Here is a 24,901-nt window from a genome sequence, read left to right as displayed (position 1 = left end):
ACAACGAGAAAATAGTATGGGGGATGTGGTTTCACCATCTTTAAGGTTTGAACTTAGCCATGCTAGGGGAGGAAGATTGAGAATTATGAGACGAACATGCTACTTTGGTTGAAAGTTGGATATTATTCGAGAGAGAATTTTTTGGAGGCCAAAATAGGCCATAATCCAATTTTTATATGGTATGCTTGACATTTAGTGGTAAAGGGAAGGCTGAGATGGTGTGTGGGAGTTGATCGACAAATTTGAGTGCGGAGTGATTGCTTGGTTAAGGGATCAATGAATGTCCATGTCACCTGTTAATTTGAATTGGCCAACTAATTATGTGTCGGGTCTTATCAAAGAGAATAAATGGGAGTGGTTAAATAGCTTTGTGGATAACAATCTGAGGGATCTAACATGTATATTAGTGATGCTTTTGTGTGATGGGGGATCAAGAAGACGTTTTGAGTTGAAAATTCACCAACCGATGTTTATATTATTAAACATGGATATCATTATGTAATGGATCACTTGATAGATAATAACGAGTATCAGGTGGAGGAGAATTGGAGAAAATTACGGGGGATTGAGAAATCCTGAAAGAATGAACATGTCTTTATCGAGGGCAACGAGACGATGCTTATCAACTTACCATAAACTTCAACACATATGAGTTAATTGCACGAACAAATGTGTTTATTGCATAATTAACTAAAAGAATGACTGACACGTCTTCTTTGACTTTGATAAAGCGAAGGAAGTATGGGTAGAAACGAGACTTTGGTCGATTATTAATGATATGATTGATACGACAGATGACTTCTAATCCATGTTTTTCACATTACTCGAACTATCATCACATGAATGATTAAACATTTTTGTAATGCTTCTTTGGTGCATTTGAAAGCGTAGGAATGAGAACTTGTAGCAAGATGAGGGGACTAGGCCAACGAGCTCTCTTCAAGTGACAAAGGATAATATGTATCAATTGTAGGTTGTGAATGCTAGGGGAAGCAGGCTTGATCGCATGTAGCATGTTCGAGGCATTGATATGAAGCGAGTAGAACGACGATATGATGAAGCAGAAACGAACACAACAAGAGCAAATTGTGCATAAGTTGCATGGGAAAGGGTCAGATGAACATAGGAGAATGTCAATGTGTTGTTCTGATGGTGGGAGAGCTAAAAAGCAACGTGGACACGATAAAATAAATTATTATTTGATGAGAAATTCATAAGAAGCCTTGGTTTTTGTTTTCATGTATTTAAAACATAACTATTTTTATTAATATAATAATAATAATAATAATAATAATAATAATAATAATAATAATAATAATAATAATAATAATAATAATAATAAATGATAAAGTGTAAAAATGTGTTTTAGCTAACATTATAAATGTAAAAATAGAATAAAAAGTAATAAGCTATAAGCTAAACGATGATAAACTATTAGTAATGAGACCTTTCTCCATTGTGTTTGTGACTGTACTTTCTCCACTTTGCTATGGCACCACTTAGGTTTCACTAATTCTGAATTTTTCTCTTCTATGGATGCTTACGAATGGCTTAGAAGGGGAGATAAAGGTTCCTAGGCTAACACTTTTTCTGCTGGAGTTTGGTGGTGTTGGCGGCATCGGAATCTTATGTGTTTGGGTGGTGAAACTTGGTCTTTACAACGTCTGACTTGTAACATAAAAAATTCTATTGAGAGCATTGTAATCAGCTTTTCTCCTTCTGCTTCTGCTGTTACGACTGACAGGTACATCAGATGGAACAATAATAATTTTACAGGTGTTATTCTTAATGTGAATGATAACTGCCATGGTACTCCCGTTAGAACCGGATTTGGTGGGCTCTTGCGTAATGACACAAGTTTCTTCCTTGCGGGCTTCTCTGGTTTTATTCCAGGTTCAGATGACATCCTGCTAGGTGAGCTTTCTGCTATCTATCACGGGTTGATCATGGCTAAAGATTTGGGTTATGTAGAAATTGCTTGCTACTCTGATTCTCTTGCTTGCATCAACCTAATTAATGGTCCCATTGAGAGATATCATATCTATGCTGTTCTCATCCAAGACATAAAACAAATGCTTCAACAAACCGATGTAACAGTTTCTCACACTCTTAGAGAGGGGAACCATTGTGCAGATTACATGACAAAGCTTGGAGCTTCTTCTGATGTGGAACTTCTTCATCATGATGTACCCTGCTGGTCTTGTTAATCTTCTAAGTATCGATGCAGATTCCTTAGGGAGTAGCTAGTGTGTTTTTTTCTTTTCTGTTTTTGTTTTTTCCTATCCTTTTATCGTTGTAACCAGAAAAACATTATTTAAATCGTCTTAAAAATAAATACGTAAAATAAACTATAAACTCTTATTTGAAAATATAAGCTAGTTTATTGACATTATCAAATAGAGATTGCAAACCAGTTGGTCTTAATTTAAAATATCCATCCTATCTTAAATAATGAATAAAAAAATAATCCCCGTAGAAAAATAAAAAAAAGAAGAGAAATAAATAAAAAAAATCTGGGCAGCATCGTGATTTGAAATTCCAAATCAATCTAGAAAATTGAAAATTGAGGTGAGTAACGATTGATTACATTACGATTCATTCAATTTGATCGATACCAATTCGTTTATTCAATTCCATCTGAATTTGATTTGATTATTTCAGAGGCGGCGATGATGGTGGCGTTACTTGCTTTGATTGTTGCTTCACTTTTCATTCCAAACGGAGTTTTATCAATTCCCTCTGCTACTGTTCCCGCCTTCCTTTGGTCATCTCATTATAATCTGTAATAACCAACCACTTTTCAATTCATTAATCTTTTATGTTTGATAGTTGTTAATGCTATAATTTATTTATTTATCATGTATTTTTGTGCTAATCCACCGTAATTAGGATCTTTGACGCACTCTAAAGTGAATATGCTAGATGCTGCATGTAGTAATGGTATACCATATAAGAATGGGGATGCACATACATACATACATAGTCCGTTAATTATATCTGAAAACTGTGAATAAAATTATATCTGACTGATTCTTTGTAGGGTCTCAGAGAATGGATTGAAGGAGTCTGTTAATTATCAGGTCATTTCTCCAAAAGATCTAGCAAAGTCCGTTTTGTCTGAAGCAGGCTGGTCAAATTTTCTGGTATTATATACTTTTCTACAAGATTATTTTCAATTAATGATGATATAATTTATTCAGTTTTGGTCTCTTCTATCATTGATGTTGCTGCGGTATTTTTAATTTCCATTTTCAATTTTTTATTTGGATAGTGTAAAGGGAAGAGATTTCAGGATACTCTCGATCTGGCACTTCTATTTGTTGGTGGAGAGGTAAATATCGTTCAAGCTTTTGGATATATAGTTTGTGTTGCAACTTTCCTAGTTTACATTTGTTTTCTTGATCTTAGAGATTCCTGTCAACGAGTGTCGTTGCATTGTTTCATAGGCTGTGTTACATTTTACCTTTGCAGTTACAGTCTTCAGATTTAAGCTTGAACAAGCATGCAGACTCAGCTCTTTCATACTTGCTCAAGGTGAGAGAATCATGACATGCAGTCTAGTCTATTAAGTTTTCTGTGTAAACCTGATTCAGGATAGCTAATGGAATTAATTTTTCATTTTTTTACTGCAACATTCTCCATTGTCATGAACAGGACTCTTTTGTGAGATCCAACACTTCCATGGCGTTTCCTTATGTTTCAGCATCAGAGGATGTGAACTTGGAAGACTCATTGGTTTCAGGATTCGCTGAAGCCTGCGGAGATGATTTAGGAATTGGCAACGTTGCTTTCCTTGGATCTTGCTCCATGGGTAATGGAAATCGCGAAGAAACTGCAGCTTTACAATCAGTTCAAGTAATCAACAAATTCACGTGACATGACCAATTATGAAATATTAGGTCCTTCCTTGTAATGGTTGCATGATGCTTTTTATTGTCCATTATAACTTTACAGGCCTATTTGACCAAGAAGAAGGAAGAGAGCCACAAAGGGAAAACAGATTTGGTTGTGTTCTGCAATGGTCCTCAAGATTCAAAAAATGTTGACAGAACACAATCTGAAGGTACATCTACTTCAGAGTTATGGGCTTTGTCCGACATAATCTTACCATCTGCCGAGTGTTCTCATGCATGTTGTATATTTTTAGGTGAAGTTTTATCCGAGCTTATCAGCTCTGTAGAGGAATCTGGGGCAAAATATGCTGTGCTTTATGTGTCAGATATCTCGAGGTCAATCCAGTATCCTTCTTATAGGGATCTGCAAAGGTTTCTAGCAGAAAGTACATCAGGGAATGGATCAACCAATTCTACAGCTTGTGATGGAGTCTGCCAGCTTAAATCATCACTTTTGGAGGGACTTTTAGTGGTAAGCTTCTTTGCCCATTTATACAAGCGCTTAGGAGTTCTTTCTTGTTGATTTATCTTGAATCTTCTACAAATACGCTAATCTGGCAAAGAGAAAAACCTTCTTATGAATAAAACATAATATAGTTACAATTGTACCACTTTTTTTGCATGTTCCATTTTTTCTTCCGTTTTTCCCTTTCCTTCTCCGTAATTAAATTATCTGGTACCACAAGTACACTTCATATGCATGCTTGTAGGTTTCTGTTTGTTTTTGAGTTCTGACTCAATTCCTCAAATTTTAATGATACAAGAATGAAAGATATTGTCCTTTCTTTATTTGCTTCCCTACAAACTGTGCAATTAGTTATTTTGGTTTTTGTTAAAACTTCTAGCCACTATTGCATGGCATCTTTCCTTGTATAACTGTCTTTCCTTGTAGAACTGCTGTCCTTGAATCTGATACATGAACATTTATTAACAACACTAAAGTATTCACAGCCTTGCACACTTAATTTAAGAAGACCTTGTATACATGCCTATAGACAGACTATTGTTGAGGATTGAATATTGATGTGCTTGCATCAACTGATCCTCAAATGGTATACGTCTTGTTTGGATTTTGGAGAGCCCTGCATTTGAACTATTCAGACCAAATAATATGAGCATCATTTATAAAACATTAGAAAGATGTGAAATTTGACGATTCACATAATCAAAGCTCGAAGCAAAATTCTACTAAAAATAATACAGAAATAGGAAAAAAAAAAGGTATGAAGATCCATAACAAGTTACAATTTACTGCATCAAAATTATGAAAAATATCCACGATACTACACAAAAGAGTTGTTGCTTCCCACCAGAACGGTGTCTGTCCGTGTCAGAGCTATATTAGAGCAAGAAAAAAGAATTATTTTTAATTGGACACCTAAATGAGGTGTCTTACACGTGTCATACGGGTGTTGGTGTTTGACACATATTAGACACGAGATACACAAAGGTGTCCTTGCTTCTGAGAGAACTCGTCCACTAAGAATTTATATCAATGAATTGTAATTCAGATCTGGTTATAAATCTATAATTCAATTTCCTAGTAAGAGATAACTCCTAAGATAATGATATAATCTACAATGGCTAACACCTTCCATTAATATCTGATGTTACTTCTACTCATTTTTTATGACTTTGTTGATAGAGTGTTGGATTATCCCAACATTATGATATCCTGATGAGGTTACTTTTGTGATAATCCAGGGAATAGTTTTGTTGATAATTTTGATATCGGGCCTTTGCTGTATGATGGGAATTGACTCCCCAACAAGATTTGAGGCGCCACAAGAGTGATGATCCATTTGTTAAAGATAATAACTGTTCTGGTTCTGGGGTCTACTGCATTACTGCTATATTATTTGCGATTTTTTACGGAGGCTCGGATGAATGTCCTGTAATTTTTTTACTTATTTCAGGGACTAATCATGTTGAATGTTAAAAATAATGTGTACCAGTGTATAAAAGTAAAACATCTATTGTAGGTTTTAATTTCGATCCTGCGGGTGTTGTAAAATTTTAAGTAAGAAGCAATTTCATTACGGATTCAATACAATAATTACTCAGTTAGTTTACTGTTGTTTGTTTTTAAGCTTTATTCCTGTTAAAAGTATCTCAGAGAAGACAAAGAAAGAACCAAATGATATAGTGAGTGAATGCAATTCACACTTGATTATTCTTATTACTGAATCTGTACAGCATACTTCAAGTATAAGGGGAGTCATACCAACGGATTAATATAAGTAACTAATTACATGACTATCAATTGATAACAGAAGTTGTGAAATGTAGAGGCAGCAACACCTCAAAAGTTGGAGACTGGTGAAGAGCTAATACGTACAGTTGATTTAACGTATTTACAGCATTAGTTACTGAGCAGACTTAGTTACAGAACTAAGGACCTGTTTGACTATCACTTTTTTTTTTTTTTTGGGTACAATGTTTGACTATCACTTCTAATTGAGTCTTTATGTTCTCATTATAATACTTCTATAATGGCTCGCAGGAATAAGGCGGTTTGAAAGTGCAAGCAAACATTAATTCATTAATATCATATTTGCGTGCTTGATCACAAAAAAGTACTAGTATATTTACCCGGCGTTGCCCGGGTTAGACATATAATTTTGTATACTCGTAAATTTATAGATGCACAGACAAATATAATTAACTGGATTTAGTAAAATTATTAACATATATATAATAAAATTAATATTTTTTAAGTATCTGGACTTGCAAAAATCTGTACCCATTATTATATTAGTAAAATTATACAATTGTCATATTACTTGAATAAATATCTTCTCGTCATGAAATAAAATATAATTGTATTGTCTAATTAATGATTTTTGTTTGATTAGTAATTTCTTGTCAAGTGAAAGTGTGTGGTATAATATTTTTGTCTTAAAAAATAGAAGGAATAAGTCTAAGATGTGTCAATTCAGTTGTAAAAGTCTGACTTTGTAACTTCAAGAGATGTTGTCCAAATCTCACATGAAACGGTTGTAAAATGATCATTAGAATCACACTTATTAAAAAAAATTACGAATAAATTCTACATAATTTCAATTTTTTTTAATAATGCATTTTTTTGTATAAAAAAATTGTTTTGCACGTTGATATTTTCAAATATTTGTAAATATCTTAATATCCACTAATACTCGCTTGGCGGATATTCATGCAAATGTGAAAATAACATAAATATCATTTTTATCAAATAAAGAGAGATAACTACTACGTATACCCGTGGACATCCATTATCATCTCCGGTAATATAGTAACAACAACGATAAAATAATCATAATAATAATTATATTAAAAAATAATAATAAACTAACACTTCCATTAAAAAAAAATAATCTCAAAGTATAAAGAGAAAAAACTTGTTCCGAGTCCAAAAATAATACAAACCTTAATTGATTCAAAAATGATAAATATTTATTTTATATTCAAAATAACTGCAACAAAATTTTGTTAATATATAAGAAAATAAACATCTAAGAAGAACAAATGAAAGAAACATTGATAAATTTAGCTTTTTCAGTTGTTGTTTGACAAATGAAAATGTTCAACATCGTATCTTTTTTGCTTATATACCACAAAGCATAGTAAAACAAAATGAAAACGTACTAAAAAATAAATGAGTATCTTTCACTCTTTATTCTCAGAAGAAAAATGAAACATCCATACAACAAATAAAGAATAATAAGATGAAAAAAATAACATAAGAATAATTATACTGAAAGGAAAATAGTCAAAGATAAATACTATAAAGTAAGAAAAATCCCTAATAAATAGAATGACAAAGAGTGTTGGGGAAAAAGAAAGCAAGATAAAAAAAATAGTATTTTGTTTATGGATAAAATAATAACATATATCACATCATGAATAAAACACATAAAAAGTGTGAGAATAATATAATTGGTTAGTTTCCATGGAAAAAATATAAGCGGTTAGATATTTATAGAGAAAATATAGGTGGTTGTTCCATAGAAATATAAGAATTTAACGAAATAAATGATGTTAAAATAAAATTAGAAAATAAAAAAAAACAAATAAAATATTTGGACGATAAAATCAAAGTAGATGTGGATTATTTGTTGAGAACTTGAGATGTCTATGCTAGATAGAGAAATAAGTTTAGTAAACAAAAATATAAAAGTTAATATGAAAGTAAACGTGCACATGAACAACTGTCAAAAACTCATAGGAAGGTATTTCTATTGCATCAAATAGACCCAGTGTGAGATAATAGTATATGAAATAAAGAAAGTTTGAGTTTCGGTTTCTGCTCATAATATGTGATTTTGGTGATTAACAAAATCTCATTTATTTATAGTTAAAAAAAAAAACAAACTGAAGCCTTTTTCTCCTCAATGAAAAAACTAATAGAATAATATGGTGCTAAAAGATTATATAATAACTAATTGAAACTTCTTTTCCTAAAAAAAAAAAAAGAAGAAGAAAAAAGGAAGATTTAATGGATAATATTGAAAGTATTATATATAGTTTGTTGAGATATTTTGGCTACATAAAATATTAGAAATTAAATATAAAATTTAATAAAATATTTAGTGGATAAGATCAAAAGTTTGTTGAGATATTTGTGTCAAATAAAATATAAAAAATAAAAAAAATATTGAGAATAAACGTGGAAGTGACACGTGGCATAAAAAACCTTACTTTATATATATACTATTGATGGGGTACCTATGCACATGCAACCCTCTCATTAATTTCCTTTAAAACCCAATTAACTTCCCATCTATTCATAATTTTTCCACGTTACTCTTTGAATTTGGTACAACACTAATTGATAGTTAATTGGTACTTATTGTACATCCATTCTAGATTTCCTTCTTATATCTTTTAAGCTTTTTATGTTAAAGTTAAATTTCTTTAGCTTCAAATCAACATAACAATATGGAGATTGAAGCAGCAAGTGGTAGCAACAACAAAGGATGCAACATGGACGAGAGTGATGAGGAAGCATATTCTTAATAGAGGAAGCTTCTTAGCATGGGAAGATCTAAGAGTTATGTTGCCAAATTTTGGGAAAGGACCAACTAAAAGGTTGCTTAATGGACTAAATGGTTTTGCTGAGCCTGGTAGAATCATGGCTATTATGGGTCCTTCTGGCTCTGGAAAATCCACTTTGCTTGATACACTTGCAGGTTCATAACTAGTTACTTCATTCTTATCTTACATATATATGTCCTATGTATGTTTCTTTGTTTGTGACAGTGCTTCTTCTCTTATATGCTTTAGAAAATTGCTCTTCTCCCAACCAAAATTGCTCACTCCTACATAAACCGACCAAAATAACCCCAACCTGGGTTAACTCACCTTCGGTGTAACCAACGTGAGTTAACTCACACTGTTAACAAAACCATTCCTTTTTTAAAACCTTATCAATAACTTGCTTCTGCAAAACCACCAAGGCCGTCCCTATGAAAGTAGAGGCTCGGCTCTCATAGTAAAAATAGGACCCTAATAAAAAAAAACGCACAATTTTTTTAAAAGATTGATCATCTATTTAAATTGAAAATAACATTCGTATAATGATTATTAGCCACCGAAATCAAAATTAGCAATTATTTTTACTAAAGACATGTTTTTTAACTTAGAAATAGAAACATGAAACATGATATTTTACTTACAAATTACATGAAACATGTTTATTTTTCTTTTTTGAGTGGGTGTAGGGATATTGAGCAATAATTTTTTTCTTGAGGCCCATCACTTTTGGAGGCCCAACTCGGTTGAGCTCTTTGCACTCCCCAAAGAACGGCCCTGAAAACCACCTAACATCAATCTGTACTCAAGAAGAGTTTAGCCATTCCACGAAACATGCAAATATCATTTATCAATTTGTTTATTGATCTTACCAATAGATTCTAGAACATAGGCACACACAGCTACCTATATTTGTTTAAGTAAAAGTTACCAATACTTCTACTATGTTTACTAGTTTTTTTTTTCTTCTACTGTTGACTTAGACTACACCATTGTTTCTTTTTTGTTTTTTCTTAAATGTAAAAAATTTGCATTCATAAATTTTTTTCAAATGTGAAAATCCAAAATCCAAATTTTTTTAATCTGTACAAAAATGTCTATTTATGTATCTTCCTTTTGTTATGAAGTTTTGGTAACTTTTACTTAAATGTCTAAATGTTGCAGGTCGACTTGCGAAAAATGTGGTAATGACAGGAAATGTTCTTCGCAATGGGAAGAAAAAAACTCCAGGCTATGGTTTTGTTGTAAGTACACTAACACAAACTCTTTCTTTTGTAGAGGACTTTCAACTGAAATTTGCACTTTAACATAATTCGTTTTGAGCATCAATATATTCATTTATGCATCAATAGATTTATTTGTTACACTTACAATTTCGAGAATCAATACTATATTCACTTGTTTAAAAATACATGATTGATCATACTCATTAATTGATCGATGTTGAAACTTCAGGCATACGTAACACAAGAAGATGTGTTGTTAGGTACTCTTACAGTGAAAGAAACGATAACATATTCAGCACATTTACGTCTTCCATCAACAATGTCCAAAGAAGAAATCAGCGGCTTAGTTGATGGAACAATCATTGAAACGGGTCTCCAAGACTGTGCAGATAGGCTAATAGGTAACTGGCATTTGAGAGGTATAAGCGGCGGCGAAAGGAAAAGAACTAGCATTGCACTTGAGATTCTCACAAAGCCTCGGTTGCTGTTTCTTGATGAACCAACTAGTGGCTTAGACAGTGCTTCTGCATTTTTTGTTGTTCAAATTCTTAGAAGTCTCGCTCGTGATGGAAGGACTGTTATTTCTTCTATTCATCAGCCAAGTAGTGAAGTCTTTGCACTTTTTGATGACCTTTTCTTGCTTTCTGGTGGCGAAACTGTTTATTTTGGTGAAGCCAAAACGGCAATAGAAGTATAAATTTTTTCATTATTATATCTTCTGTAGAGATTGTAAACTTTATCATCTTATCGCTGTTTAAATATGTTTCTGGTCTCTTCAAATATATAGGTTTTCAATTTGTTGTGCAGTTTTTTGCTGAGGCTGGTTTCCCTTGTCCGCGGAAAAGAAATCCTTCTGATCACTTTCTAAGATGTACCAATACTGATTTCGACATTGCATCAGCTACACTAAAGGTATCTCAATGGATTCATGCATGTAACATTTAGTAGTTCTAACCATATAGGATCTTTTGGAATAGCTTGTTGGAGTTTATCTTATGACGTCAGCATCAGCGTGAATATTTGAAATAGCTCATGATATGGTCATAAGTTGTTTTCAGCTTACTTTATAGTAGTTTATAATAAATTCATTAACTGTTTTCAGCTTATTTTTACATACTAATTTAGATGCTTATCGTCGTAAGTCGTTTTCAGCTTATGTAGAGTTAGCCCAAATTCTTCATCGGTTGTAGAAACATCTTACACATTATCTATTTTGATGTTGGCTATAGCTATACTTCCATCTTGGCTCGTGGCACCTGTAGTGCATTTATAGCAGGATTTATGATGACCATATCAATTGGAGGCTTTCCATCCGTCATTGAAGAAATGAAGGTGATAGAACCCTGAGTTCCTGTTCATGTGTTGGCCCAATTGTTGGGCCCAATCCACACAAGCACAACCTCTAGAAGCCTGTAGAAGCTGTGGGAATACTAATGGTTATAATAATTAATGGAATTTAGGCAGAATTGCAGTTATTGAAGAGAGGGAAGCCTAGAGGGTCAGTCATTAAGAAGAGAATTTCAGTTATAAAAGAGGGGAGAGTCTAGAGGTGAGGCATTCAGAAAGTTTGTTAAGAATTGTTTAGGAGAGAAGTTCTCTCTGGTCTAGGAGCTTAGCTCTGGTAGGAGTTCTCAGAACTCTGGTTTATCTTTTCAACTTTCTGTTTTAATCTTTGTAAGAGCTTTGAGCTCATCACTTTCCAGTTAAATAAATACAGTTTTGCTTTCAAATTTCGGGGTTCTATCATTGGTCCGACCTACCGGATATTCTAGAGCTAGTGATACCGAATGCCACCAAAAATGTCTGAAAGAGTTGATGCTTTAGAGGAGAGAATTTCTGCGTTGTGCAGAACATGTTCGATGAATTTCGTCAAACCATTTTGGCGGAATTTGCGAAGCTGATGAATCGACCTACGCCGGAGACACCAGAAGCATCTTCAGTGAAGGATTCAGCGGATGAATTCAAGATGGCGGTGAAGAAGGTCGAACTGCCGGCGTTCAACGGAGACGATCCAGTGGGATGGATCACACGTGCAGAAACATACTTTGAAGTACAAGGTACGACGGAGGAAGTGAAGGTCCGTTTGGCAAAACTGAGAATGGAGGGAACCACCATCCATTGGTTCAATCTCTTACGCGAGACAGAGGACAACCTCACATGGTTGAAATTGAAGCAAGCTTTGATTGATAGATATGGAGGGAGGAGTAGTGACAATCTATTTGAGGAATTGAAGGATCTCAAACAAACAGGAGATGTGGAGGATTACATCTCAGAATTTGAGTATGTTTCTTCTCAAGTCAATCGTCTCCCTGAAGAACAATATCTAGGGTATTTTTTGGGAGGCCTCAAACCTGAGATTCGATTGAAGGTGAGAACCTTCAATCCCATGACACGGCTTCAGGCGATGAGGGTGGCGCGTGATATTGAGACAGAATTGCGAGGATCTCTGATTCCTCGGAGCGGTGGAAGAAACTGGGTTCGTGATGGAAAAGGGAACGGGTCAACTGACTTTGGATCCGGGTCAAATAAAAAAGGGGGGAACGGGTCAAATTTTGATCCTGGTCCAAATCGTAATGGATTGACAATTAGGTCCACTGAATCATCCCAAAACAAAGGTAATCAACCTGATTCAAACTCAAATCAAACTGTGACCCCAAATGCAAATCTGTCAAGGCACACCGGAGACGATGGACGAAGGGGGAACGGTGACCGCAATAGAGGAATCAAACACCTTCCATATTCTGAGTTAATGGATCGCAAAGCACGAGGGTTGTGTTTCCGTTGTGGAGAACGCTACAATCCTCTGCATCAGTGCGCAGAAAAACAGTTCCGGTTGGTAATTTTGAGCGATGACGAAACGGTGAATGACGCAGGGGAGGTCATAGCCATTGAATTGCAGGAAGGTGATGAAGTACCAGCCTTGGAATACAATTCTATGGCACTGTGTGGGCTAAAAGACAGAAGTAGAATCCAGAGCTCTTTCTCTAAACTTTTATACCTTGAAGGTACGGTGAAAGGGAAGTCGGTGACGGTCCTTATTGACACCGGAGCCAGTCATAATCTCATATCGCTTCAAATGGTATCAAATCTGCAAATTCCGATAGACACTAGTAAGGCAGCAAGTGTGAAATTCGGGAATGGAGGTCGTGTGGCTGTTGTGGGGAAGGGTGAGGGTTTGCAAATTCAATTTGGAAAATTTTCTACCATGGTTGAAGCCTATGTCTTGGAGTTAGAAGACATTGATATTGTGTTGGGAGTGACTTGGTTGCAGAGGTTTGGCAAAGTAAACTTTGATTGGAAGGAGAGGGAAATTAGTTTCAATTGGGAAGGAAAAAGGGTGAAGTTGCAGGGCCATCTTTTTAGTGATAAGAAAATTATAAGGGAAAAACAACTTAACATGGCAATTGTGGACACTTTACAGTCAGGAAAAGTCACTAGGTGGGAAGGAAACAGAGAAATTATAACTTGGGAACTTGGAATTTTGAAGAAAAATCAAGGTCTTAATGCTAGCCTTGAGGACAAGGCAAGGTTTGAAGGAGGAGGTATTGATAGAACCCTGAGTTCCTGTTCATGTGTTGGCCCAATTGTTGGGCCCAATCCACACAAGCACAACCTCTAGAAGCCTGTAGAAGCTGTGGGAATACTAATGGTTATAATAATTAATGGAATTTAGGCAGAATTGCAGTTATTGAAGAGAGGGAAGCCTAGAGGGTCAGTCATTAAGAAGAGAATTTCAGTTATAAAAGAGGGGAGAGTCTAGAGGTGAGACATTCAGAAAGTTTGTTAAGAATTGTTTAGGAGAGAAGTTCTCTCTGGTCTAGGAGCTTAGCTCTGGTAGGAGTTCTCAGAACTCTGGTTTATCTTTTCAACTTTCTGTTTTAATCTTTGTAAGAGCTTTGAGCTCATCACTTTCCAGTTAAATAAATACAGTTTTGCTTTCAAATTTCGGGGTTCTATCAGAAGGTAACAAAATTTGATTCAAGATGTGAAACTAATCATTTAAGTCAATAATCTGAGTTATAATTAGATCAAATTTTCATCATTACTTTGGAAGTGTATGGATATATGAGACTGTTTGAGAAATCTTATTGAAACAACTTATGTCATTTCTACAAACAACTTATACATAAGTTCATGTATGATAAGCGCTCAGTGAACTTATACATACGAAACAGGTTTATAATCACGAAAGGCTCAATGGATATTATGGAGTAGCGGCATGTATTTTGGCAAACTTTCTTTCATCATTCCCATTTTTGGTTGCTATTGCTCTTACTTCTTGCACAATCACATGTAACATGGTGAAATTCAGGCCAGGATTCATGCACTATGTGTTTTTCGCTCTTAACTTTTACGGATGCATCTCAGTGATCGAGAGTATCATGATGGTTGTAGCTTCACTTGTTCCAAATTTCCGCATGGGAATGACGATAGGAGCTGGATTCATTGTAAGAACAAATGGCTAGGAAAATTCTACTTGAAACCTACCACATGATCCACATGTGTTAATTTTTCATCGACTGTTGGTTGTTTATGCAGGGAATCATGATGATGGCCTCTGGATTCTTTAGGTTGCTATCTGATCTTCCAAAGCCGGTTTGGCGCTATCCAATTTCATATATCAGTTATGGCGCATGGGCAATGCAGGTAATTTCCGTTAATATTAAATGTCCGTTTGGTTCTGTTCCCATAAAAATTGATTTTAGTTAAAAGTGAGTTGAATGTAAAGTGACTTATATTTGGGTAAGTTCATGTAGAAGTGGGTTCAATAATAAATTTGAGGCTAAAAATCAGTTGTAAGTTAGAATCAATTCCAAAGCAAAATCTGTTCTACTCGAAACATCAGAACAACTTAAAATCATTTTTGCATCCTCCAAAAGTGGAACCAAACATATACTAACTGATTCGGGATGAAATTAACTTTTTAGGAACTTGACAATTTAATTTGACTGAGTAAATTAATAGCAAGTTGATAATTGAGACTAAAGCAACATATATTACACTTTTTTTTTATGACTACGTATATTACATCCCCTATGAGCCGAATCACGAGTTTGATACCATTTGTTGGGGAGACCGATGGGCGTCCGAAGTGAACATGAGCTAAAAGACGAATATGTCTAAGAGACCTTGATACCACATCTTTGCGCAAAACCTAAAGGGTCTATTTGGGAGTTTAGGAGGGGAGGGGAGGTTTTTTAAAAAAAGTAAGGAAGAAGTGGAAAGAATAACAGACTTTGAGAGGGGAGGACTTGGGGTTTTTATTTTCTTCATCATAAAAGATCCCCCTAATTTGTGGAACTCAAAAATTGTATAGGAGAAGGATTTTGGGGGGTTTGGATAAATTCTTCAAATCCAATCTATGTTATTATAATACTGTCTAGACTAAAAATATATTAATTTATCATTCTCTACAAAAGAACACTTTCAATTTTTTTGAAAGATTTCTCTATTTCTTCCTCTAATTCATCCACCCAAAGCTCCCCTCTCGCCTCCAAACTCTCAAATAGAGCCTAAGACAATGATTATATAAGTCACCACCCAACATTTCCTCATTCCTAATCGATGTGGGACTAACCACTCACCCTTGAAATCCAAAAAACTCAAGTGCCACATTAAAAAGATAAGACATTAAGAGTGTTAGATGTGAGATACTAACAGTTTCGGATGAACTTTTTGTTCAACATCTGCACATCAGAGCCTGTAGTACAAGGACTACTACTTGCTAGTATAAGTAACTTCAAGAGTGTACTAGTAAAGATGAAGGAAATAACATGGAGGAACATAATATGTTTCTATAAGTCAACAATATTTTTTTAAGGTTGAAGATAGCATAATATGTTTCTATAAGTCAATTTGAAGATTGTTGTATGCAACATTGACATTTTACATCGGAAGTGTTTCAGATATGTGACATAAGTCGGTATCTATACCAAGACAACATCAATATATATAGTTATATTCAATCATTTTATTTTTTTGAAATTGTTATTGGTGTCTAAGTGTTAGTGTCCATTTCGTGTTCGTGTCAGGGTTCGTAGTAGTTTTTCATAGTTTATGGTGTATCTATTTTTTTTCCCCAAAAAATGAGTATAATGAAATGTTACTTGTCAAATTACATGAATGATTGGATAATTAATTTGGATGCAGGGTTCATACAAGAATGACTTACTAGGGCTTGAGTTTGATCCACTAATCCCGGGTGACCCAAAATTGACAGGAGAATATGTGATAACACACATGTTTGGGATTGAATTAAGCCATTCCAAGTGGTGGGACTTAGGTGCTCTATTTATCATTATCATATGCTACAGGATTTTATTCATTATTATTCTCAAGTTCAAGGAAAGAGCATCACCATTCTTTCAAACACTTTATGCAAAGAGAACCTTACATCAGCTTGAGAAAAGACCATCTTTCAGGAAAATGCCATCTTTTCCTTCCTAGGCATCAACCAATTCATTCACAATCTTTTCAAGAGGATCTTGATTCTCCATTCCACTACTAGAAGAACAACCAGAAAGAAGAATATATAGGTTATATAGTTATAATTATATTCTGCTGGATTTTTCAGATATTATTTGCTTTTATATGGTTATTTAATTAACTTGCAAAATTTGCATTCTTTTTGTTAGCTTATGTATAGAGAAGGAATTGTTTCATAGTCTTTTGCACACTTTTATTTACTGAAAATAACATTGAGGTTAATTTCAGATTATACATTGAGTATCTCATGTATTAATAGTTTGTATTTAAATGGTAATTGTGGTTAACATTTTAGTTATTGAAGTCATTGAATTGCTTAATTTTATTTTGTATTAATCTGTTTTGTATTTCATGTATTGTGAAACATCCAAACTTGTATGTAAATGATGTAAGGGGAATACTAGACATGACAAGAAACAATTTTTTTTTATTCTTAATTTGATTACTTTATAATTTTATTATTTTAGAACTTGCAACTTTTGTATGTTTACTGCAGAAATTCCAGATGGTGATTAGTTAATGGAATATTCAATTTTTATTGCTGTTTATCCCAATAGAATTAGCTAAAATTGTTTTCTAGAGATTGGTTGCTGAAACTAACATAGGCATTACTGAAACTATTTAGTAACATAGGCTTTAACAAATGTTACTGGGTCTAAAAAGTAACATTGTTTTTTGATTTAGTAACACTTTTCAAATGTTACTAAATCTCATATATGCTGCAGTGTTCCATTAATATCGAATGTTCTTTTCATTTGTTATGACTTTGCTGATATACTGTTGGAGTATTTATGATTTCTTGTTGAGGTTGCCTTTGTGATAATCCAGGGAAATAGCCTCATAAATGATATGTGTTGTTTTGGCTTCAAATTTGTGGTTGTGAGAAACAGAGAAATCGTGACACGATTTCATCAACGTGTCACGATTTTGGCTATGCCGAAAGCATGTTTTGCTGGTGTATAATCGTGGCACGATTTTGGGAAAACGTGACACGATTTTCGGCTTGCTGGGCACGTTTTCAGGATAAGGTTGGTCGTACCTTGGGTCGTACGTATCAAACGTGTCACGATTTGGACAAACGTGACACGATTTTGACAGCTGAAGACTGCTATATAAGTGTTTCTTTGCAGATTTTGAAGGAGAGCTTGAAGAGAGAGAAACTTGGATTACAAAGGAGGTAACTTTAGGGTTGAGTGTCTTTGTAGTGAGGATCTCTTGGGTTGGGAAACATTGTAAACACCTTGGGTAGTGAGATTTCACCATTGGAAGGATCAAAAGCTTCCTTTTGTGTTTTCTCTTAGGATTCATTGTGAGTGTGGGTGACATGAAAATGGGTAGAAATTAGGTCTTGTTCTTTTGTGAGCTTTTAAGCTAATTTCTTGTAACCCATTTGTATCACTTTCATCTTAGTGGATTGGAGGGCTGCTCTCTCCCCCAGAGTAGGTCATATTGGACCGAACTGGGTTACCATCTTGGTGTGTTTGTTCCTTTCTTTCATTGCTTATCTTTATTGCTTTGATTATGCTTGTGGTGTTGCTCTACACTTAGATTTAGATCTGTTTTTGTTGTTGTTGCTTGGAGACACTTTATCTATTGATTACCACTTCCTTTGCTCCACACATCTTTGTTATTCATTGGTGTGATTTTGTCCGAATTCACAACAATTGGCGCCCACCGTGGGGCATAGGCGTGAATTGGTAAAGTTGGTATCATGGGTTCAAAGTGGGACATCGAGAAGTTCACCGGAAGTAATGATTTCGGGTTGTGGAAGGTTAAGATGCAAGCGGTTTTGACACAACAAAAGTGTGTAGAAGCATTGAAGGGTGAAGCGGCGATGCCGGCACATTTGACACAAGCGGAGAAGCGTGAGATGATAGACAAGGCAAAGAGTGCCATTGTTTTATGTCTCGGAGATAAGGTTTTAAGGGATGTCGCGAGGGAGGCTACCGCGACGTCGATGTGGGCTAAGTTGGAGTCATTGTACATGACGAAATCGTTGGCTCATAGGCAACTCTTGAAACAACAACTCTATTCATTTAGGATGGTGGAGTCTAAAACAATCTCGGAGCAATTGGCGGAATTTAACAAAATTCTTGATGATTTGGCCAACATTGAAGTTAATATGGAAGATGAGGATAAGGCTTTGTTGTTACTTTGTTCATTACCAAAGTCTTTTGAGCATTTCAAGGATACCATCCTTTATGGTAAGGAGGGCACCACTACTTTGGAGGAGGTCCAATCGGCTTTGAGAACCAAGGAATTGACCAAGTTCAAGGACTTGAAGGTTGATGATGGTGGTGAAGGCTTGAATGTTACAAGAGGGAGAAGTGAGCAAAGAGGAAAAGGCAAGGGGAAGTCGAGGTCCAAGTCTAAGTCCAAGGGCTTTGACAAATCAAAGTATAAATGCTTTCTTTGTCACAAGCAAGGTCACTACAAGAAGGATTGCCCGGATAAAGGGGGCAATGGTAGTTCTTCCGTTCAAGTTGCGGTGGCGTCCGATGAAGATGGTTATGAGAGTGCGGGTGCACTAGTGGTCACAAGTTGGGAACCGGAGAAGAGTTGGGTTTTGGACTCGGGATGCTCTTATCACATGTGTCCTAGGAAGGAATATTTTGAGACTTTGGCTCTAAAAGAAGGAGGAGTTGTTCGACTCGGAAATAACAAAGCGTGCAAAGTCCAAGGCATGGGCACCGTTCGTCTAAAGATGTTTGATGGTCGTGAATTCCTTTTAAAGGATGTGAGGTTTGTTCCCGAACTTAAGCGAAATTTAATTTCCCTTAGCATGTTTGATAGTCTAGGTTATAGCACTAGAATTGAGCATGGGGTTTGTAAAATTTCGCATGGTGCATTGATTACGGTTAAAGGGTCTAAAATGAATGGCTTATACATTTTAGATGGTTCCATAGTAATTGGTAATGCATCGGTAGCTAGTGTTGTACCTCATAATAATTCTGAATTGTGGCATTTGAGATTGGGGCATGTTAGTGAAAGAGGTTTAGTTGAACTAGCTAAACAAGGTTTGCTAGGAAAAGATAAATTGGACAAGCTAGAATTTTGTGAGCATTGCATACTAGGCAAGCAACATAGAGTGAAGTTTGGTAGTGGTATGCATCATTCTAGTAGACCTTTTGAGTATGTGCATTCGGACCTTTGGGGTCCTTCCAAGACTCTTACTCATGGAGGGGGTTCCTATTTTCTTTCCATCATTGATGATTATTCTAGGAGAGTGTGGGTCTTTGTTTTGAAAAACAAAAGTGACACCTTTGAGAAGTTTAAGGAATGGCACACTCTCATAGAAAATCAAATGGGAACTAAACTAAAAGGTTTGAGAACTGACAATGGCCTGGAGTTTGTTTCAGAGCAATTTAATGAGTTTTGCAGGTTGAAAGGAATCAAGAGGCATAGAACCGTACCAAGAACACCACAACAAAATGGTCTTGCTGAACGGATGAATAGGACCCTTTTGGAGCGGGTGAGGTGTATGCTTCTAGGAGCTGGGTTACCTAAGAGTTTCTGGGGTGAAGCAGTGACAACTGCTGCTTATTTGATCAATAGATGTCCATCAACGGGAATAGACTTCAAGACACCTATGGAGGTATGGAGTGGGAAACCGGCAGATTACTCCTCTTTGAAGGTTTTCGGAGCTTTGGCATATGCGCATATCAAGCAAGACAAGCTTGAGCCTAGAGCTTTGAAATGTGTCTTCATTGGTTATCCGGAAGGTGTGAAGGGTTACAAGTTGTGGAAATTGGACTCTAGTGGAGGATCAAAAGTCTTGATTAGTAGGGATGTTACCTTTGATGAGACCCGTATGGGGATGAAGTGTAAAGACCTAGAGACTTTAGAACCGGAAACAATGGTGGAGGAAACTCAGTTTGAGGTGGAGCTTCCAAATGAAGAGAAAGATGATGTGGAAGATGAAGCTTCAACATCGGATACAAGTGGGACTCAACCGGTAGTGGATCCCGATTATCTTTTGGCTAGAGATAGAGAGAGGAGGACCATTACGGCACCTAGAAGATATGGTTATGCGGACTTGGTGTGTTTTGCTCTAAATGCGGCTGAAGATGTGCAAGACTCGGAGCCTAGAAACTTCAAGGAGGCATTTGAGAGCAAAGAAAGCAAGTATTGGTTGAAGGCGGTGAATGAAGAGATGGATTCATTGGAAAAGAACCAAACTTGGAAACTTGTGAAGCTACCTAAACACCAAAGGGTAGTTGGATGCAAGTGGATCTTCAAGAAAAAGGAAGGTATTCCGGGAGTTGAAGGTCCTAGGTACAAAGCAAGACTTGTGGCCAAGGGTTTTACTCAAGTGGAGGGGATCGACTACAATGAGATCTTCTCACCGGTGGTGAAACATTGTTCCATAAGGATACTTATGGCTATTGTGAATCAATTCAATCTTGAGTTGGAACAAATGGATGTAAAGACCGCTTTCTTACATGGTGACCTTGAAGAGACAATCTACATGGAGCAACCGGAAGGTTTTGTGGAGGATAAGTCTAAGGTATGTCTTTTGAAGAAATCTTTGTATGGGTTGAAGCAAAGCCCAAGGCAATGGTATCGTCGGTTTGATGAATTTCTTTTGAAGACCGGCTTTGTGAGAAGCGGGTATGATTCTTGTGTGTACATGTTGAAGAGGGGTGAGAAAGTCATTCTCTACCTTCTTCTATATGTGGATGATATCTTGATGGCAAGCTCTAGCAAGGATGAGATTGTGAAGCTCAAAGAAAAGTTAAATGGTGAATTTGAGATGAAAGATCTTGGTCCGGCAAAGAGAGTTCTTGGAATTGATATCTTGAGGAATCGTGACAAAGGTGAACTTTTCTTATCTCAACTTAGTTATTTGAAGAAGGTGGTGGAGCGCTTTAGAATGACAAACTCTAAAACCGTGAGCACTCCCTTGGGTCACCACACAAAGTTGTCCATAAAACAATGTCCTCAATCCGAGGATGAGAAGCAAGCGATGGAAAGTACTCCCTATGCAAGTGGGGTTGGAAGCATCATGTATGGAATGGTTTGTAGTAGGCCGGACTTAGCTTATGCGGTTAGCATTGTGAGTCGGTTTATGGCAAATCCGGGTATTGTGCATTGGCAAGCTTTGAAGTGGGTGTTGAGGTATTTAAACGGGTCTTTGAAGTGCGGTTTGAAATACACAAGAGCAGCTCAAGATGAAGATGCTTTGGAGGGGTATGTTGATGCGGACTATGCGGGCAATGTGGACACAAGAAAATCTCTATCGGGTTTTGTGTTTACTCTTTATGGCACGGCTATTAGTTGGAAGGCAAATCAACAATCCGTGGTGGCATTATCTACCACTCAAGCGGAGTACATTGCCCTTGTTGAAGGGGTGAAAGAGGCCATATGGTTGAAAGGGATGATTGGTGAGTTAGGAATTACTCAAGAATGTGTGAAGATACATTGTGATAGCCAAAGCGCCATTCACTTGGCGAATCATCAAGTGTATCATGAGAGGACAAAGCACATTGACATTCGCTTGCACTTTGTTAGAGACATGATTGAATCAAAAGAGATTGTGGTGGAAAAAGTGGCATCAGAAGAGAATCCGGCGGATGTGTTTACCAAGTCATTGCCTAGATCAAGGTTCAAGCATTGCTTGGACTTGATCAAGTTTGTTGAAGAGTAATTCCCTTTTGGAGAGAGCAGCATGGTGGTTGATGGTTAAACTGACATCATCACCAAATTAGAAGTCAAGGTGGAGAATGTTGTTTTGGCTTCAAATTTGTGGTTGTGAGAAACAGAGAAATCGTGACACGATTTCATCAACGTGTCACGATTTTGGCTATGCCGAAAGCATGTTTTGCTGGTGTATAATCGTGGCACGATTTTGGGAAAACGTGACACGATTTTCGGCTTGCTGGGCACGTTTTCAGGATAAGGTTGGTCGTACCTTGGGTCGTACGTATCAAACGTGTCACGATTTGGACAAACGTGACACGATTTTGACAGCTGAAGACTGCTATATAAGTGTTTCTTTGCAGATTTTGAAGGAGAGCTTGAAGAGAGAGAAACTTGGATTACAAAGGAGGTAACTTTAGGGTTGAGTGTCTTTGTAGTGAGGATCTCTTGGGTTGGGAAACATTGTAAACACCTTGGGTAGTGAGATTTCACCATTGGAAGGATCAAAAGCTTCCTTTTGTGTTTTCTCTTAGGATTCATTGTGAGTGTGGGTGACATGAAAATGGGTAGAAATTAGGTCTTGTTCTTTTGTGAGCTTTTAAGCTAATTTCTTGTAACCCATTTGTATCACTTTCATCTTAGTGGATTGGAGGGCTGCTCTCTCCCCCAGAGTAGGTCATATTGGACCGAACTGGGTTACCATCTTGGTGTGTTTGTTCCTTTCTTTCATTGCTTATCTTTATTGCTTTGATTATGCTTGTGGTGTTGCTCTACACTTAGATTTAGATCTGTTTTTGTTGTTGTTGCTTGGAGACACTTTATCTATTGATTACCACTTCCTTTGCTCCACACATCTTTGTTATTCATTGGTGTGATTTTGTCCGAATTCACAACAATATGCATTTCAAGGAATTTACTGTGTTTTTTAAGATTCCTGTTAAAATAACTCGAGTAAGCAAAGAAAGCGCCAAATGATATAGTGAATGAGTGCAATTCACACCATACTTTGATTATAAAAAGAGTCACAGTAGCCGATTAATAGAACTAACTAAATAACATCACTATAGTATCAACTGATAACAGAAACTGAAATATAGAGGCTGCAACACCCCTCCAAAGTTGGAATTTGTATGCCTAATAACGTTCCAAGTTTGGATTGGAGACCGGTGAAGAGACCAAGAACTAATTGGTGTTTACACAGTTGATGTAACATATTTAAAAATAAAAAAATAACAATAGAAACAAATTTGATCAGACACATGGAGTACAAATTTGAAACAAATTAAAAATAACAATAGAACACAAACAAAAAAGCCATAAAAATTCCAACACAATTATTATATCTCAAACCGGGAAGTGATGGAGACCATAACAGAAAGTTTCAATGGTGGTTTTCTAGAAGAACGGTTGGAGGTTATTTCACTAATTTCACCATAGTTTGATAGTTACCATGATCAATTATGAAATTTGATTCATATTGCTAAAACACACTTTAATGCCCCGGCACATGTAGGGGACCATTGTTTGGATCAGGTTAATAACATCTAATCATATTATTTCTTTACTAGAGATTGGTTCTTCAACAATCTTAGCAATAGCGAGTATGGAGTGCAAAAAAAAAGGTGGAAATCCATTTTCATGCGTATTGGTACCTATGGAAGTGGCGAAACAAATTTGTTTTTGATGAAGATTTTTTACGACCTTAAGATCCTACTCACGTAATCCTCAAGATAGCGAGGGATATTGATAATTGCGAGCACAATTGTCTTACAAGAGGGCAATATAAGATGGTTACGGATTGCCATGGTTACTAGGAGATGTAATCTTAATGGGGTCATAAATATGAATTGGCAGATCAGTTTAAAGCATACGTGTTGAGAAGGCAATAGAAGTGTTGATTGGTTAGCTAACTATAGCTTAAATCATAGTTCGTTTGATGTAATAAATCTGGAAAATCCTCTTTAATGATATTTCTGGAGCTTGTATGCCTAGGAATGTGTGTCGGGTTTCGTAATTATTTTTCTCATGGGGCTTTGCCTTCTTCTTGTATCAATTTCTTTTGTTCAAATCGACCTAATTTACGATGATTAGTTTGGTTCAGATTTCACATCTTTTAGAAGTAGAACCAAATCAAATTAAACAAATAATATTTGGTTTGGATTGGTTGATAGTTTTCGTGAAAATGCAAAGTAAAAATAAATAAAATACTTTTTGCTCAATCTTATCAATATATTATTAAAGGATAGAATGTATTCAGAAGTAGTACATCAATACCTTTAAATATTTAACTTACGTAGAGTTACAAAATTAATAAAAAAAAATATTTACTTGACAAAAAATATTAATATCATTAAAGTAAAACGAGTTAACTATGATAGATGAGTCACGGTATAAATGAGAATTTTAAAATTTGTATATACCCACATAAAAATTGAGAAATGTGAAACATAATCTTAGTAAACTTAGTAACTATGTACAAATATTTGTTGGTTTGGTGTGAGAGTGTTTGTGAACTCATCGGTTCGGTTCATTGAATATTAAAATTGAAAAAACGAGAACGAAACAATTAAGTTCGATTTCTTTCGATTGAAAATTTGATTTGGTTTTTTCAGTTTCATCGATTTTGTCCGAATCGATCACACTACT

At 35.7% G+C, this 24,901-nt stretch overlaps 3 protein-coding genes and 1 pseudogene across 4 annotated transcripts; all 4 read left to right on the top strand.

Moving 5' to 3' along the window:
* Positions 1-1,628: 1,628 nt before the first annotated feature.
* Positions 1,629-2,207, top strand: LOC146931506 (uncharacterized). Its single transcript, XM_085707665.1, has one exon. It carries the CDS (start codon positions 1,629-1,631, stop codon positions 2,205-2,207), a length of 579 nt encoding a protein of 192 aa, XP_085563791.1.
* Positions 2,208-2,528: 321 nt separating this feature from the next.
* LOC146931505 (uncharacterized) lies at positions 2,529-5,965 on the top strand. Its single transcript, XM_085703002.1, has 9 exons — positions 2,529-2,568; positions 2,662-2,782; positions 3,041-3,143; positions 3,272-3,331; positions 3,472-3,534; positions 3,655-3,855; positions 3,955-4,063; positions 4,148-4,365; positions 5,598-5,965. The coding sequence occupies exons 2-9, from the start codon at positions 2,670-2,672 to the stop codon at positions 5,685-5,687; spliced, it is 957 nt and encodes a 318-aa protein (XP_085559128.1). The 5' UTR covers positions 2,529-2,568; positions 2,662-2,669; the 3' UTR covers positions 5,688-5,965.
* Positions 5,966-8,594: 2,629 nt separating this feature from the next.
* On the top strand, positions 8,595-16,847 carry LOC146931503 (ABC transporter G family member 15-like; annotated as a pseudogene). The gene is made up of 8 exons (XR_015008007.1): positions 8,595-9,061; positions 10,068-10,147; positions 10,359-10,820; positions 10,937-11,041; positions 11,297-11,461; positions 14,305-14,577; positions 14,669-14,776; positions 16,280-16,847. The product of XR_015008007.1 is annotated as an ABC transporter G family member 15-like (transcript).
* On the top strand, positions 11,982-13,748 carry LOC146931504 (uncharacterized). Its single transcript, XM_085700985.1, has one exon. It carries the CDS (start codon positions 11,982-11,984, stop codon positions 13,746-13,748), a length of 1,767 nt encoding a protein of 588 aa, XP_085557111.1.
* Positions 16,848-24,901: the final 8,054 nt, after the last annotated feature.

Source organism: Medicago sativa, chromosome 4, assembly GCF_051527215.1.
Source record: "Medicago sativa cultivar Bolivia chromosome 4, Bolivia_mono, whole genome shotgun sequence".
Lineage (NCBI taxonomy): Eukaryota > Viridiplantae > Streptophyta > Magnoliopsida > Fabales > Fabaceae > Medicago > Medicago sativa.
This window is presented reverse-complemented; position numbering and strand designations above follow the sequence as displayed.